This window comes from Esox lucius, chromosome 12, assembly GCF_011004845.1.
Source record: "Esox lucius isolate fEsoLuc1 chromosome 12, fEsoLuc1.pri, whole genome shotgun sequence".
NCBI lineage: Eukaryota > Metazoa > Chordata > Actinopteri > Esociformes > Esocidae > Esox > Esox lucius.
This window is the reverse complement of record NC_047580.1, coordinates 24,830,504-24,848,691: the sequence shown is the minus strand read 5'-3', so window position 1 is coordinate 24,848,691 and position 18,188 is coordinate 24,830,504. Positions and strand designations below refer to the sequence as shown.

At 42.9% G+C, this 18,188-nt stretch overlaps 1 protein-coding gene across 3 annotated transcripts in view; it reads left to right on the top strand.

The window, feature by feature from the left end:
- Window positions 1-3,183: 3,183 nt before the first annotated feature.
- Window positions 3,184-18,188, top strand: part of iqsec2b (IQ motif and Sec7 domain ArfGEF 2b) — a 36,560-nt gene continuing 21,555 nt past the window's right edge. For 2 of the 3 annotated variants that reach the window (XM_034295789.1, XM_034295791.1), the window contains exon 1: window positions 3,184-5,188. In XM_034295789.1, coding sequence (XP_034151680.1) covers window positions 4,707-5,188 — 482 coding nt within the window. In that variant the 5' untranslated portion in view covers window positions 3,184-4,706. The remainder of the gene's footprint in view (window positions 5,189-18,188) is intronic. The other variant, XM_034295788.1, reaches the window with a different exon arrangement.

The following is an 18,188-nucleotide window of genomic DNA, read 5'->3' as shown; positions in this document are numbered from 1 at the left end:
TCTTAAAAAAAGAAAAATATGCCACAGAGTCAGAAAGCTGGTTTGGAACCAGGAATGGTAGAGGCTGGCAAACAACAGAGGAGAAAGAGAAAAGAGAAAGTTAATAATTTTATAGAAAGACACTGTTTTTATAGAGGTGAAAAACTGACAGAGGTCTGTGCGGACGATGAGAGATGTGGTTGTAGAGGAATTGATAAGGGGACGAGATGCTGCCTGAATAGCTTCAGGCGGGTATAGTGTGTATGAACATGTGTGCTCTTGATAGATTTTGTATCCTGGATGAGAATCAGACAGAGAGAGGATGATTATATCAAAGGGTTGAATGTATGGCCCAATCCCAAACTAACGTCTAAGCCCTGCAGCTGTGGAGATCTGAGGTTGACTGCTGTAAGCAATCTGGCGATAGTTGTATTTAGCAGGTTTTTCAAATGCATTTTTTTCCTTTTTTCCAATTGCACCCCCATTTTCCCCATCCCAATTTAGTTTTGTCCAAACTGCAATCGTGACCTTTTCACAGCACTCCAACGCATGTTTCTGACACGTGTTCTCTGATGTACTGTAAATCTCACCATGCGGCCAAAATACTTGCTTAACCAGGAAGTGTTAGCCAGAACATACTATGCGGAATTGGAGGACAGTGCGTTCTGCAGTAAACACGCACTATTGAGCTTGCGGGCGTCCTAAACGAAACAGGAGTCACTTGGGATCGATGAGAAAAAACAGCCCTGTTTGAACCATCCCCACTGGATTGTGACAAATCATTTGTAGCATCCTTTTTGACAGGGGTTCTTAAACTAGTTCCCTATTTTACATTTGATAAACCCCCCCCCCCACCCCAAAAAAAGTTTGTATTTTTCTTTATTTTATTGGGGGATGAATTTCAACAGAATATTTAAAGGGGTATTCTGTAGATCTTTTACATTGTAACATCAGAAAATGTTCATAAAATGTCTTCCGCAATAGTGGAATTATAGTGATTTGCAACATGTATTTACACGTACCAGAAATAATTTTGGGTGCATAAAAAACGCACATCCTAAAATGTAGAATTTCTATTAGTCTAATTCTCCTCCACTGATGTCTCTAAGACATACGATCATCGTTCTTCAAACGAACAATGACAGACATGACCAAGCAAAATTCCTCTGTCATTTCCTGCTTGATGTCATTCAGATATCTCTCAATTCCTGTTCAAGCAAGAAAGCAAGCACTGAATAATGTAGGGAATCATTGTGCCATTTAAATACCGTTTTTTATATTTTTCCTTAAAGACCCCAAAGAAATACTTTATAAAGCTTTTATAAGTAGGTCAAATGGCTAATTAGAGTTATGTCCTTCAAGTTTGCATTGAAAGAGGGGTTTTTATAACAGTGCCTATTATATTAATAATATTAATATACATGTAATTGACACACCTTCTAAAATAGGTAAAATAGAACACACATAAAACTCCCCAGAAAGCTCAGGTGCCCAATATCAGGGGTGTGCCCCTAGGTTGAGAATCAGTGCTCTGTGGATCCCTGGAGCACTGTGAGTAATGGTGGATCTGAACACCTGGCCGCAGTGATGCAGCTGCAAATCAGTGACTAAGACCACTGCACCAATCTGGAGCCCCTACACTTTCTTATCTAATACCTGGCTTTTTACTCTAATTGCACTGCAATACTGCCTCACCTGTAACACGTGGATACACAAACACTCTTATTCTTTCTCCGCCTCACCCACCCACACATGAACACAGGTGCAGTTTCAGTATTAGTATAATTCATAATTCCAAAAGCCACATCTGGCACAGGGAACTTAAAGACAAATTACATTTAGGTTATCCTGTATTACAAAACATATTGTGTCACAGAAGCCCTCCAGAGAGTTATTTTCTGCCATATTCTGATGCTTCATTTAAGTATTTAAGTAAATGAAGCGTTATCTGAAGAAATGAAGCATTATCTGAAGACAATGCATAGAGGGAACAATGAGTGGAGGCGGTGTTACCAGTGGTGACATCACTGAAAGCATAGGCTGATAATGACTAGGTCCTCGTCAGCGTAATGGTGTGCAATTAAAGCGGTTGATAGTGCAGAACGCAGTGCACAGCCTGGCCCCAGAGCAAAATGAAGCACAGACTTCCTACATGAATTTGTGTAGAACCCCAAAAAGTAGGCCTGAGAGATGTACTAATGGTCTTTATTTAGACCAGCCAAGTCCGGCTTTTGAGCCCTGTGCTGTGGTTGGCTGACGGCGGTGGTGTATCAACACCATAAACCACGGGATTGGCACACAACTTACTTGTGTTAATTCATTGTTCTGAAACAGTAAAAAAAAGGATTACTCCGGGCTTTGTTGTTTATGGTCAATATGCCACTATGTTGCATCATGCATAATGACAGCCAGTAGTCACGTTATATTGGACATACATCATATACACTTGAGACGTTTTGCTCATTATGAACCATTTGGGTTGAATCTTGGATGCTGATTGGCTACACAGCACAGGTACATATATTTTAGTGCTCTCATTGCAATAGTGACCAACATGGGTTTTGTGGTGTATTGCCTATTTATTACCTACATTCTGTACCAAGATACAGGATGTGTTGTGCCTAATAACAGCTCGTATATTGACCATATTGCTTAATTATAAACCGTGTGGTTTGAGCCCAGAATATACCACAAGTATAATAAATACAATATTTGTACTTTTCTAAACATTGTTTTAAACAGTGTTTTCATAGCAGTGGGGCACTTCCGGTATTCGTGGTAACACGTCAGAGCTGTACCCAGGCACTCTGCTTTGCATCGTGCTTATGAACTGTCTTCATAGTGGGATACCACCTCCTTTTGTGCTTAAATATGTCCCAAGTATTATGTTTAATTACTTGTTAACAGCTCAGAAATAAGGTGCATCTGGGTTTTGCAGTATATGGTCGATATACTTCAGCTAAGGGCTAGCCGTGTTAAGCCATTTGTTGCATCTAGCATAAGAACACCTGGAAGAGGTATTGGCAATATAGCCTAGAATGGACCATATTGCTTGAAAAATATCTGTAGCCTATTATTAAATTAACTAAGACACGCGTTTATTCTAAATCTGTACATTGCAGATATTACCGGAAAACGCATTAACTGTCCGATGACTACGCTACAGTCTTGCCAATGTGTCAAAAGACTGTGGATCGTTCTGTCAAGCTTGCGCGTCGCCACTGGAGCGCTCCTGAGAACCACGCGCACTCATTACAGTACAGTTCACAGATTTACGAGGAAGGAGTCCATCACTTCGTAAATCTGTATCTTTGTCACCACTTGTGTGAAGTTACCGCGACTGTAGTTCAATACCGTTTGAGAAGTATACTTTACTTTTATCATAGGGGATTTTAGAAGTGCGCAGCGGACTATTTCACTGGCTTTCCCTGAAACGTCGGGACACAGGCAAGTGGAAACTCCTTATAACGATAAAGTATGTGTAACCTATTAAAGACGTGTGGACTATTAGAGATGAATATAATTTTACATCAAACAATTTTATGAAATGAAAGGACTATAGTTCGACTAGGCAACGGTGTGGTTGCGTGACGTGGATTTCTAGCGATTTCTGTGAGGGACGCAGACACAAACTGTAACCTAAAAGTCATCCTCACGCTCTTTGATGTGGTCTGAACAGGGCAGGTGTGGGGAGTTGGACTTCAACTGTGAAATGAATCAATCGTCCAGCGTTTTCACTTGGTCTTTTCCAAAGACAAACATAGTAATGGGGTGAAGAGGATGAGACTGCGGGGATAGTCTATGTGGGAGGGGACATGGAATATTCTCTATTATATAATCTTCGACAAAAACTGATTTTAAGTGGATGACCGTTTCTCAATTTTACCTGACCCCTTCCCCTTTCCCTTTTTAGTGGGAGCGACAGAACATTTTTTGTGTTCATTAATATTTTGGGAAAGAATCAACTTGCTTTCAAGCGCAAAACTTGGCTGGTAAGATGATAAGACATCTTGACTGAAGTTGACAAGGAGATTACCTGCGACTATAACCAGAGTCACTAGTGTGTGTGCTGTTTTATTTCACAGATCAGTTATTGCACTGTAACCTCCTATGTGTATCTCTCCATAAGAGAGAGCTATGTTGAATTATCAAGATGGCTTATGTGCATTTATTGTTTCATTTTTCAACTATACCTCTCTGTCTCTATTTTCTCTGCCTTGATCCATCCCTCTTTTTTATTGTTTGATTTTGGTTGATCATTTTGAATGACACCTGATGCCCAAAGCCCTGGATGTAAATCCTCTAAGTACCATTCAAGATGCTGAATTTAAAGACACTAAGTGTTCCATTAACCTCCCTTGGGGGCAACCCTTCCTTTTTGTACAACATTGCACCGTTGTCTTGGTGTCGCTGTCTCTTGGGGACATAAAACCCTTGCAACCAGCTCCATCTTCCTGTGAGACTCTGTGATATGTAATCATTTGCGAATCTGTCGACACACTCAGTTGTGTCCTTTGACATCTTTCAATCTCTGAAAGGCTTTTTTTGCTTTAAGTAGAAAGGAATAAGAACAACTCCCGAGTTCCTCTTCCTCCAGCCCCCCTGTTTGTCCTCCCCTCTCCCCCCCACTCATCAGGGCTGGTGGGGGGGGTGGGATCTGGAGCTCCAGGGTCCTAACAGCAGAGGTGGGGCTACCCTGGAGCCTCCCTGGAGTAAGGCCTCCCACCATGGAGACCAGCCCAGAGAGTCCAAACCGGGCTGTGGAATACCTCCTGGAGCTCAACAACATAATTGAGAGCCAGGCTAAGCTCCTGGAGACCCAGCGGCGGCGCATTGAGGAGCTGGAGGGTCAGCTGGACCGTGTCAGCCGGGAGAACCAGGACCTGAGGCTGGAGAGGCCAAGTCCACCACGAGCCCCGGAGCCCCCCGAACAGAACCATAATGACAGCGGCCACAGAGCGGAGCCGGCCCTCTCCCTGCCCGTCCACCCCGGAGGCGGTAGTGGGGGTAGCGGTAGCGCTGCCAGCCCTGTGGCCGCCCCGACCCCCGCAGTGGTGGCGCCCCCTTCAGGGCCAAGCCGGGAGAGACGGGCCCACACCAGGCTGACCCGTGGTATGTCCTGTGGATCCAACCCGGCAGAGAGGGAGCAGCGGGGGAGACTGGACCACACAGACAGCTCTGATACCAACAGCTCCACCATCCGTAGAAAGTGAGTAATGTTCCCGTGTGCCTCTGCTTCTCCCTTAGCATAATGCTGCCTCTCAGTGCTTCCTTTCCACGGCCCACTGAAGCGTGGAGGTCCTCACTTGTTTGATGCTACCGGGTAATTATCCTATTCCCTGACTGGTTCCTTGGTTGTCACTCAGCCTCAGCCAGATGTTCCCGATGGGTCTATTATAGCCCTGTGGGGAACTCATCTGTTTGGAATCAAAAGAGTTGACACAGGAAATGGTCCTGCGCATCACACTAGTTTTTAGGGGAAGTGACGTGACCCACTTTAAAGCCCCCAGCGTAGTGAGCACCAATACTTAACTGAATGGGTAGGAGTTAGATGCTGATCATTAGACGTTCGGTAGATATTGCTGAAGCTGCTTTGGGCTTTGATTTAGTGCTCCTCTGTGTACTTATTTGGATAGGATTTCTGTAATACAGTCATTCTGAGTGTTAGATCAGCGAGTGCAGTGTATAGGTATCACAATGTGTGGGCTGTTGAATGCTGTAGCTAGTGTGTGTGTGTGTGTGTTTCTTTTTCTGTGGGTGTTACATTATATGAGTGTGCTGATTTTGTTAGTGGGGTCGTGATATCGGTGTGAAGGAGTGCTTTTGATGCATTGTGTGTAGGAGTGCGATGTGTAGTTTGCAGAGGAAGACTGCATGTGTATATGCTTGCATGTGTATGTAAAGAAACCTGAAGAAATGATGATGTCCTTTATTGTGGCTTTGTCCTTTAAATCTGAAAGAAATCTCTGGAGTCACATGTCTGCTCAGTAAAACACTTTCCTGTCTTTCTCTCTAAATTTAGCTACGGTTTGTATTTTGGTAAAATAGATAAGCTCTTCACCAGCAAAGAATCTCAGACTGATGGTCAAATGAATGTGAATGTCTGGAACATGCTGTTTGGCAAACAAGCATCTTATCAGTTTTACTTTCCGACACATTTGGTCTGATGTTCTGTTATTGGCCAATAATCTAGGTTGTTTGAGCGGAGACAGATCCCTATGAAAGTACCGTCTCAACACTGGTACTAACATATTTACCGTATCCAAAGTGACTTACAGCGTTGAGTAAATATAATTTCATACTTTTCCATACTGGCCCTCTGTGGGAATCACACCCACAGTCCTGTCAAGCACCATGATCTGCGTAACATTGGACCACTGAAAATATATATTTTACATGTAGCTACTTGTAGGTAGTTGTGTAGGTGGTTATTAGTATGTCCTGAGGCTAAAATAACCTCATCAGTGTCATGATGTCATTTCAGATTGTGTTGGTTTTGCATTCCCTCACTGAGTCCTTCATTTGTTCTCAGTCTCTCCTCAAATGGATTCAGACAAAGTCCCCTATTGATCAGGAACATATCCCCTGGCCGCGGAGTTTTCTCCCTTCCTCTGTGCCCCCCTGCCTGCATCACGTGGGATGACTTAGTCATTAGATAGAAACACATATTAGTTATTTATGTGGGTGTTAAACACTCTGATGAATTGCAAATCTAGGACAGTTTGCAGAACATCCCTTGTTTGCGGTAGTGGTTTTGACACGTTACGTTCTGTGTTGAGTAGCTCATAGCTGTGTTTCATTCAGTTTAAATACCATATTTAAACTTTGTAATATAATGTACACAGCTTGTGAGTCTCGCTGGATTAGAGCATCTTGAAAAGGATGAAAACGCGCACTGTACTGTATAATCAATTCAACTGCAAGATTTACAGTAATGAGGAGTATGAATCAGCCTATTCCACTGGTCTCTGCTGACCTTGTCCACAAATCTTTAACCAACTCTCATCTACCTAGTGTCTCTCAGACCACTCCTGATGCCTGTCATCTGTCAGCAACAACACTTAACATGCCTCATATTCACATCGCCTCTGTTCAGGTCGCCCTCGTCCAGCTAATTACAGTTCCGATCAAAGAGTGACAGAGAGACAGAAAGGAGGGAGATACAGAAGAGAGGGCAGGGCAGGGAGAGAGCGACCCCGACTCAGCATGCTTCACTCTAAAAGAAAAAAACGTGGAACACACACACTGTTTTACCATCTGTTCTCAAGTAGGTAGAGAGTGAGAGAGAGAGAGAGCGAGGGAGGGAGAAAGGAAGAGAGAGAGGTATAAAGAGTGGGATAGAGAGGGGGAGGGACAGAGAGGGAGGGAAAGAGAGGTAGTGAGCTACGAAGATAGAGGAGGAGGGAAGCGGGGCAGAGGGTTATGGATGGTGGGGTTAGGGACAGGGTATTTGTGTCTGACAAACACAACATGTCCATGACTATCCTGGCCCCGTGTCCTGCTCTGAAATGACTGGGCTTCGATGTACATTAGATGCCCAGACTTAAGGAACGATGAAGTGTGTCACTTCTACTTCTGAATAACAGTGACAACAGCTCAAACTGGCCCGTGTCCTCCTCCAGCAGCGCTGGCCCAAACAGCTGTCCCACATTCTGTCCCATATTCTCTTCCCTTTGCCTCTGCTAATAGGCAGATGGACAATGTGAGTAGCGGGCGTTGGGCTATCTGGATGCGACACCTCTCCTTCCATCCCATCAGAGATACACGGGGTCAGTACAGTGGAGGTCGTCAGTACCGTCTGAGTCCGAGGCAGTGGCCGACCTTGAAGTGGCGTCATGGTCCGAGTCAGGGAAATACACAGCCACGTGGGATGTGGACAGGCTCTCATTCCGTCTCGGGTGTGCCTGTTCAGGTGATTCGTGTGAGTTTGTGTATTTCTGCATGCGTGTGAAAATGTTCAGGAGTGTCTGGCTATGTGTGAAACAGAGAGGGAGACTTACGCAGAGGGAGTGTGAGAGATTAATTAGTGTGACCTGAGTATAATTATTCCTGGCCCAGAGGCGGTGACTACTGCTGTGTGTGTGTGTGTGTGTGTGTGTGTGTGTACTATCTCCTGGAATGTCCATTATTAGGCAGTAGACACCCCTTGCATATAATGCGCATCACCTGGGCATCGCAGCATCTTTTTAATGGGATGTTTTGACGGTCCTCCCCATGGTGAAGGATCACACCTCTTCTACCAGGTAGCACATGCAGTATATTTGATCGCGGTCAGAATTGCTTGCTCGTAACATGTCCCAATACGTTGAGGACAGCCGTGCTGATGTGCTCGAAAGTGTTACAGATGAAATGAAGGAAGTGGAGCTTCCCCATCTCTCTCCTTTTCCCGATGAGAAGATTTAGAATCCCAAATCAGCATTTTGCAGGTGCTGGCAGTTTTTTTCCCCTTGCATGCAGCTCTATCTCTCTCTCCCTTCTCTCTTTCTTCTCCATTTCCCTTCCCTCTTCTCTGTCTCTTCCTCCCCTCCCTCCCCTCTCTGACTCTCTTCAGGGGTGCACATGTGGATATTTCCTCTGCTTGGTTGGCTGACATTAATTCTGTTTTGTGATGCAGAGGATGGTAATGGGCTTTTGTTCCAGAGGAAGCTAATTCCGTTCAATCGCTCACACCCTTACCAACTCCCTCTCCCTTTTTCGAATTCCATTCCTCTCTTTTTCTCTCTCTCTCTCTACTCCATCCTTCCCTCTTTTCTCCAGTACGTACTTTTCACTCCCTCTCTTTATCTCCATCAGTCACTATCCTCATCCCGCTCTCTCAATCTCTCTCTCTCTCCCCCTCGCTGGTTCTGTCTACTGCAGATATGACTCAGAGGAGCAGCAGAAATTACTTTTGTATCCTCTCTCCCTTGCTTCTTCCATCCCTCCCTCCCTCTCCCTCTCCCTCTCTTTCCTCTATCACCATCTGGTTTACCCTTTCTTGTCTCTTCTGTCTGAATGAATGAGAGACGTTGATGATAATCTCCAGTGATTGCATAATTGATTTCGTTCTCTGACAGAAGCCACTCAGGTCTGTAACATTGCGTGCTGACACTGACAGTAACTGTTGGAATAACTTCGCCCCTGGCTGAACAGTGAATGTGCTTTAGCTCAACCTGCATGACCCGTCCCAGTAACAAGCAGTATGCAGTATAAGATAATATGTTCTCTCTAGACCCTCTCTAGTGAAGATGCCCTAAAGGCTGCAGCATCCTCTTCTACCAGTGAAGCCACTCCCACCCTTTCTTCTACTCAGCGGTGGTCTTAGTGGTCCTCGTTAACCCTACAGACACAAAACCACTTTGCTTTGATATTTTTCATTTTGATATTTCATTCAAATATGATATCAAGGAATCGTGGTTATTATTCAGCTGGATGAAAAGCAACGTTTTGGTTTGTAATCATGTTCTGAGTTTATCAATACGGTTGTTCCTCTCTTAGAGTCTCGGCCCGTGTTGTTTCCTGAGACGTGTCAGTGTTCATGAGGTCAGGAAGTGGCATGGTCTTGATGGCCGTGTCCAATGGGATGCTTATTTTGAAGATTGGAGAGCTGTCAGTCAGGATGGCCATTTTAATCAAAAGGATGCCAATTTAAATTACTGATAACTAAAAGACTTGTATTGTTAACCCCCCCAACTAAATACCACAGATTAATTGAGACAGTGGGGAAACCTGCAAAATTAGATTTATTACAAATATATTTCTGATTAGAAAAAATACTGTTTTCACCATCAGAATTCATGGGGGTTATGATGAGGTATTTCTGGCCATAATCAAATCACTTCTTTTAGTTTCACACTTCTTTCTAAAGAAGTACTTTTGGTTAAGTCGCCAAAAATAAGGTAAATGGCAGTAGAACACAATTAAATGTATACGTACACAGATCAGTGATAAATTAAAGGAAAAAGTATCTTAGTAAGATACAGATTCTATAAGTCTCTGGTAGAGAATTGTACTGGAGGGACAGCACGCCATTCTTCCAAAAGATATTCCCTTATTTGGTGTTTTGATGATGGTAGTGGAGAGCGCTGTCTAATGCGCCGCTCCGAAATCTCCCATAGGTGTTCAACTGGGTTGGGGTGAATGTGAACGTGAAGTCAGTAGCACATGATTCACATCATTTTCATACTCATCAAACCATTCAGAGACCCCTCATATCCTGTAGATGAGGAGATTGTCATGCTTGATGAGAACCAATAACCCTCTTTTAGTCATTTACATCCTTTCCTCTTTCCACCTTGATCCCAAATCGAGGTCAACTGGGCTGCTGAGTACCTGCCACAGAGCATGATAGGATGTTAAGTATTTCATTCTGTCATGCAGTACACCTATTTGGAAGCATCTGCATTCATTATGTATGTTCCTCTACTCATTCACTCAGGTTTTTCCTTTGATTGGTCAACTGTCTTTATGTATCCTGTAGAGTACCCTCGATTCTACCCAGATGAGTAATTCTTAAAATAATGTAATCTTAATTGTCAGTATTTTAACTTGCATGAATTTGTTCATATGGCTGTTCCCTAAAGTAGATTCATTACAATTATGCATATTATGAAATATGGAATAGGAAACCTCACCTGGTGATGTGATTCCAATAAAAATCTGCCTTTATATCCACAGATATCACTCAATATTATGAAATCATTAAAAGCATGTTGAAATGTGAACCTCCAATCAACAAGTACTATAGGAATCTGTGATTTGTGAGTGCATTTTTCATCGTTATTCCAAACATAAAAACTAAATGATCCATTTATTGCAAATTTGAAAATCTTAAACATCTTCTGCTTATTGTGTAAGTAACTTACGAATTCCAGAACAGTTTGGTATTTTTCAAACAACTAACTATTTGCTATGTTTGCCATACATGGAGTACTTCGGCACCTTTTGAAGATATGACCATGAGAATCTATCAAAACCTGGATGGCACTATAGACATAATTACATATTTATTACAAAAAATAATCCTTATAGTAGAACTCACAAAGTGACCTTATGAAGTGTGAAGACAGATTGTTGGATTTTGTTAGTGTTTTATGTTGAAGTTGCACTGTCCTTGTCTTAGGTTATAAAATGATGTAGATATCATGGTTGCTTTGGAAACAGTAAAGTGTTCCCTAAGGCAGTTTAAATGTTCGTCTTCTGCCCCCTCTACCCCTTGCTGCCTCCCAGAGCCCCCCCTCACCCCCGCCACTCTCCCACGGGTGGGTGGGTTGACGCTGGGCCTGAACACCCCCGCAATTTATGCCAATGTGACACCAGCTTGGAGCGGGAGTAATTATGATTAGTCATTTGCTCCTTTAAATTAGTGGTTGTGTGCCGAACAACTGTCTCTGAGCTGTGACGTAGTCAGTTACATGCATTGTGGGAATAAGCACGCGCAGAGGCAGTAAGAGGCAGGAAATATAAAGGATGGCTTATGACACATGTATTTGTTGAAACATGATGGTGTTGACTACTATAGATCTACTCCTGTCCCCTAGAACGTGGCTTCATTTTAACCTCTCTGTTATTTGAGTGTATGCTGAAGTATTTTTTCAGTTTTGCACTGTAGAGTGATGAATGAGCTTCTGTAGTGTGACAGGGAATGTCAAAGCTGATATGAAACAGACACACACCCACACACACACACACACACACACACAAACAGACACGTAGTGAGCTGCCTTCTACACAAAGTCCTTTAATAACTAGAACTGGCCAGCAATTATATTGTGCATGGGTGTTTCTTGTTTGGGGGTGGGTTAAATTAGACCACTTGTACCATTTAGAAATATTATTCTGAGGGCTGTAGAAATGTTTAGCACTGACTCTTAGAATAAACCATTCCTTATAAAAACAGGGTAGAAAACCACGCGCAAATGTCGATTTGAATGGCTTTTTATATAATTCTTCAAATAAAGATATCAAGAAGGTGGTTGTGTGTTTTGAATTACTGGTAAAACCCTATGTGGATTATTTTTTTTTTAAAACCTGAATGGTTCTACCTGGAACCAAACTGGTTCTACTTGAAACCAAAAGGACTCTACCTGGAACAAAAGGGTTTTTCAAAGGGTTCCTCCACTGGGGAAGACAAATAACCCTTTTAGGTTCTAGATTCTAGAAAGAGGACTGTCTGAAGACGTCATATCTGCATTATAACTATACTAATTAGTCTAGTTCTGGAATTGGATTAGGCTGTAGTTGTTGTCTTGGTCCTCGTCTCATCGGCTGTCCATGTCGTATTGCTTACCTACTTCATTCAGATGCATTTAAGTGGTCGTTTGCTGAACGGCTTACGGCAGAAACACGTGTGTGCGGCGCTGTGGAGCAGAAGACTGGTTACCGTGGGAACACCGTGAGCTGCTCTGTAGAGAACTCTGTGTGTGCGAGTGAGAGAATAGAAAGAGAGAAAGAGAGAGCGAACATTGAAGAGGGAGTGAGAGCAGGAGTGGAGTGAAATTATGGAGAGAAAAGAGGAACGGAAAAGCTACTGAAAAGGAGAGAGAATCCTTGTTCATCTCTGGGTGAGCCACAGGTCCCATCACATGGGAAACCTGGACCATGCGTCTGCAGTCAAATAACATAAATGGTTGGTGTAGCTTTCACACTGCTCAAATTATCCTGTGTCAACACAATAACATCAGCTTCTTAAGGTACTCCGTTCCTCCCTCCTGTTGTCCTCCCAGGGCAACACTTCTACACTTTAGCGTGGCGCCATACAGTTAGCGCATGAAACCTAATTGTGCCTGTCCTTAAACCTACCAGAAAACACAGCTAATTGCTAAACCCACCCATCATCGTTTAAAAGCCTGGCGTAGTTCACACACCGCTATTGTTTACTCTCTGAGAGTGTCCAATAGATAGCCGAGGCGGCTGCTACATAGATTCCGCCGGCTGGCTGGTAACTGTAACCATGCCCCTCTTCTCCACTGGCGAACGAGCGCTTCTATCGCCTGGCACTCAGCGCCAAACGCCCACACAGGCAGTCCGCGCTGTTGCCAAGCAGCGGGAGACACAGAGCCCGGAATCAGCGAAGGGGGTAAAAAAAAAACACTTAACTTTAGGCTAGAGGCAGCGCACACAGTGATGGTGGCCATCTAGAAGTCCCTCCCTCACAGCGATGGGGCAGGGGTCACACACTGGAGGTGGAGTGACGCAGTAGGCTCCCACATGCACGCACTCATCTGTAGACGCTGAACAGCATCAGGGAAATGTGAACTGTAATGGTTATTAAAGTGGCTTTCTTGTGGGGAACAGTACAGTGGCTCCTGGCTCAGGCTAGTTCATGCGAAGCCTTGGCCTTGGGCTGTACCGTGTATCCGAGGTCAGAGGTCAGGTTACAGAGATGGCAGGATGGCAGATATTACTCTATGTCCTTGATGGTCTGTGTACATGCCGTGTGTCTGCTTAATGAATTCCCCTCTTCCCTCTCTGTAGACAGACAGACTCTCTGTTTATGATCTGTGGTGAAGGAAGCCCTGCTTTTGGACAAGGAACACACCTCCATCCACACTCCCTTCCTCCACATCCATTTCTCCTCCACTCCTCTCCTCTCCTCTTGATTACGTTCACCCTGTGGCCTGCTCTGTGCCTCCCCTGCGCTGCTCCCTCCTCCCACTCCTCTCTTCCTCTATCCATCCATCCATCCCCCATCCTAGCTACTGAAAATACACCTCAGCTTCATGTCTCTCTCCGTGTTCACTCTTCCCTATGTGTTGCTTAGATATTCTGGTCTCTCCTCTCTCTTTATCTATCTCTTCCCTCCCTCCGTCAAAAGTCCTCTAGTGTGGGTGTGTGTGTGCTCCTCCGGAAAGCGTAAAAGCGATCTTTGTGTGTGTGTGTGTGTGTGTGTGTGTGTGCGTGCATGTGAGTGCGTGCGTTTTTGTGTGGGGAAGTGGGGGGAGGTGGAAGGGCAGAGTGGGCGGATAGGTAGAGGGAAGTGTTGTCTGGAGACTCCAATAGCAGTGGTCACTGTGCAGAAGTCAGAACGCAGATAAGCCTGTCATTTTCTACTCATGTTACTGTTCATGTTAGTTAGTGAAGTGTTTCTAACAAACAGGAGTCCAGAGGCCAATCTATGTAGGACATACTGCGCGCTAGCTAGATAGGTCTTATGTAACAGCATCTGCGATGAGACCTTACTTCTTCTCTTAAAATCAGCCCTAGGCTAAATTATCAAGACTGTTCCAGAATTACCCTTTTAACAGTACAATAATTGATGTAGCAGGACTAATATGCCATGACATACTGTAGTAAAGAAAGATTTATGCAAAAGTAGTAGGTCATCTTTATGGGCTATCACTAATGTAGCTCTGAGATGCAAGTGTGCTGAAAAGGTTCTTTGCAGATGGATAGGGTTCTATTAAGATCTAATTTGATCTGAAGCCTTTTTGGCGAGAAGGGTTCTTTTTAAGATGAAAACGTCTAAACATTTTACATCCCAAAAAACTTTTTGGATGAAAGGGTTCTTTAATGATTTCTTAGAAAGAAAGATGGAATTTTTTTAAGACAATAATTGTTCTACATCATTTTCCTCAGCATTCACTATTGCAGATGAATACGTTTTCTAAATAGAGAACATTGCCTACAAAAATCAAGTATTTTCATTTTGGATATATTGTTCACTCATTGTTCCTGTTTCAATGATTTAATGTGTTCTCAGCATACAATCGTCCCTAACCTGGCAATCATTCTTAATGCAGGTTGTGGGTGATGGTGGGTGCCAATTTCCCCTGTTGGTCATTTTAACTGCATTCCAGATGGAGTTGTCACTTAAAGCCAGCATACTGTAATGTTATCTGCAGTCATAATGTGTTCTGTAAATCCAGAGTTTACTGACAACACTGTGTTAAGTTATATTGAGATATGAGATGGAATCAGTTTTCATAAATAATATAATTAAACAGGCTGAGTTCTCAATAGAACCCTTCATGGAGGGTTTAAGGAAAAATCTGTAAAACAAAATGATATGTCAAATGATCTGCAAAAAGCATTCTTAAAAGAGGACAAATCAAAGAATGCTATATGATTTCTATCTTTTGTTTGTAACACATCGAATAATTCCTAATATTTAGACAGTACAGAAGTAATTTTAAAGCTGAAAGCTTTTTTATCAGTACAAAGTATGGTAACCTCTATTTAATCAGTATAAATAGCTATGGGCTATGATCACGGCTACCACATCAAAGCCACTTCTGGCAGGTTATTCTGCTTTAATTGGAACTCTTGTCATCATCCACACTACAACAACCAGTGCTGCCTCTGCATAATTATAATCTTTAGTTATGTTTAACCTCTTAATCTCCGTATAAGTCATTATCTTCATGTGACCGCATATACTGATACATTTATTTGTATGGGAGTCAGTCCTACTCAACATTATGGTCAAAATAGAAGACGTAATGAAAAGGAAATGTATCAATACTGTGTCCTGGACATATTTATCATAGAGCCCAACCTCTGATTGATCCTGCATAATGTTTTTCTTTCACTTACTGCTACCTCCACATATTGTTACCTCTATTTACTGTAACGGCCACTTACTGTCACCTCCACTAACTGTTACCTCCACTTACTGCTACCTCCATTTACTACTACCTCCACTTACTGCTACCTCAACTTACTGCTACCTCCACATACGGTTACCTCTATTTACTTTTGCCACCAGTTACTGTTACCTCCACTTATTGCTGCTTTTACTTACTACTACCCCTACTTACTGCTACCTCAAGTTACAGCTACCTCCACTTCCTTTTTTTTGCACAAATGTTCTTGCAGTATTTCGATATAGGATTGAGATTCCGGCTTTGATTCACCCATTCAATAGCCCTCCATTTAATCTCTTTGAGCTATTCTGTTGTAGCTTTGTTTTTGTGTTTTAGATTATTGTCCTGTTGCAAGATCCATTTTCGGTTAAGCTTCAGCTTTTTGACCGGTGGACTTACATTCTCCTTAAGACATTTCTGTTACAATATGAAATTCAATTATGAAGTAAAGCAGCCCCACACCATAACGCTGCTGCGTCCTTGCTTTTGGTTAGAATGTGGTTGGAAATTTGTTCAAATATCCATGTGTCCAAATATGTGAAAAAATATGACTTTTTCACGTGGCTGTCTGTTTTACTATTCTTGGTCTGTATACAGTAGCTACAGTTTTATGACTGACCACTTTATAACTGTTTTCTTGGTCAGGTGAACTCCATGTCCTCTTTTGTCTAAGTAGCACAATTTTACTTTTCTGTGCCGTTTCAGTGATTAAGGTCTCTCTCCCTGGCCTATGCTACTACACACAGCGGGCCACTGTGCTACATGACTGGGATTGTGTCCTTGTCTGACAGATGCTGTTTGCCCCAGTAAGAGGGCTGCTATTTACATGCCAATCTATCTCAACCAAGAGCTATCCTCTTTCCTCGTTAAGATGGAATTATTCAGGTTAAGATTCTACCATGTCATGTTATATAATACTTAAGAGTGGTTGGAGTTTACAGATGATATCCTCCCCTTCCCTCCTCTTCCTCTCTCTCTCTTTGTATGAAATGTAATGTGTGCATGTGTGATATGATTTATAATTATATTGATATTATTATATATATATTGATAGAAGTTCTGAAAACTAATGGGCCAATCATTTTTATTAATCATCAACAAAGTACTGTAATCCTCATGTTATATCTCATTATCTTTGTTCATTTCATACAGACATTTTGCTAATCTTTAGTAAGCAGTGCCAATCATTTGGAGGTGATGGATTTATATATATATTTATTTATATTTAGCATCAACCTCGGAGGCGGTACAGTATATAGCCAACATACTGTGGCAAAGGACTCTTTTTTCTGAACGATGCAGTATGGATGGCCTGGATACAGCCCATAGTCACATTTGCCATATAACACAAACCCCTGAAGTTTCTTGTTGCTATAATGAACTGGTTAAGAACACACATATAACAGTCAGAATACTTGTTCTAGTCGTACCCAAGGTATACGGGCTGCATCAGCATTCAAGACTCCAAACCCATGGTTCATAAAATGTATACAGTTAATACTATATGCAAATGCATATTCATTGACCTCTCTCACACAGTGTCCATTAACAGGCATTTTTTTAATCACTTTTCTTCTTTTGTGTAAGTGAGTTTCAACCCTGCTCTTTCTCCCAGTCAATCAATAGAAGATAATTATGATGGGAAGGGTGTTTGGCTGCCACTGCGAAGAACCATTATTTGTAGAAGCTTTGTATCTTTGTGGTTCATCACTCCCCAAGGTTGCTAGTCACATCAGTATTATGGTCATATACCTTCAAATTCACTGTTTTTTGAAATGTCTGTCAATGTATGTCTCTCATGTTTTCCCCCATTGCTGCTTAACCAAATACCAGAGTTCTTGTGTCTTGCTTCAATACAGTTTTCGCTTTCTGTCTTCATTTTTGCTCCATGTCTCTCTCTCTCCTTTGCTCTTTGTGTTTGTCTGTCTTTTTTCTGGTCTTTCTTAAGTATCAGGCAGTCACCAACTTACTCAAGCTATCCAATCTCTGCTCCCACAACCCCCACTGCAGCCAGCCCCTATGCCACTCTCCTTCCTAGCAGTCTGACTGTTAACAGCTTCTTCAGCCTCCATCAGTACTGCTGCCCGTCATCTGTCAAACACTCACAGCAGGCAAGGTAAGGGCCATGTGAGGACCTCCAGCGGAACTCTAAGAACCCTTCAATACCTCACAAGAATCCTTTCCACCTCAAGACCCTTATCCTAAACAGATCCCCAGTCTTCCACTGCTCTGCCCTGGTAACCAACCCTGCCGGCCAAGCCTGCTCTCCCTTTTCCCTTGCTACAAAACCTCTTTACTCCCCTGGTTAATTCTACGCTAACCCTAACCCTCCTGGTTAACCCACGGCTTCCAACTCCCCTGGTTAAACCTTTTCCCATACCAAGCCCCTAACTTATGCAGATACCCTGCATTGGTTTGACACCTCATCCTTCCACCTCATCCTTCACAACCTGCTTTACCTTTCATCCCCCGAGCCTTTCTACCCTACAGTTTCCCTCTGGTCTGTGATGTACTGCCTTGCTGCCACCTCATATTCCTTCCTATCAGGGGTGTTTCAGAATGGAAGGAGAGAGGAGGGCTACCTCTTCAACATCGTAACCGAGAGCTGACTTACAGAGAAGGAGAGATGTCCTCATTTAGAGAAGA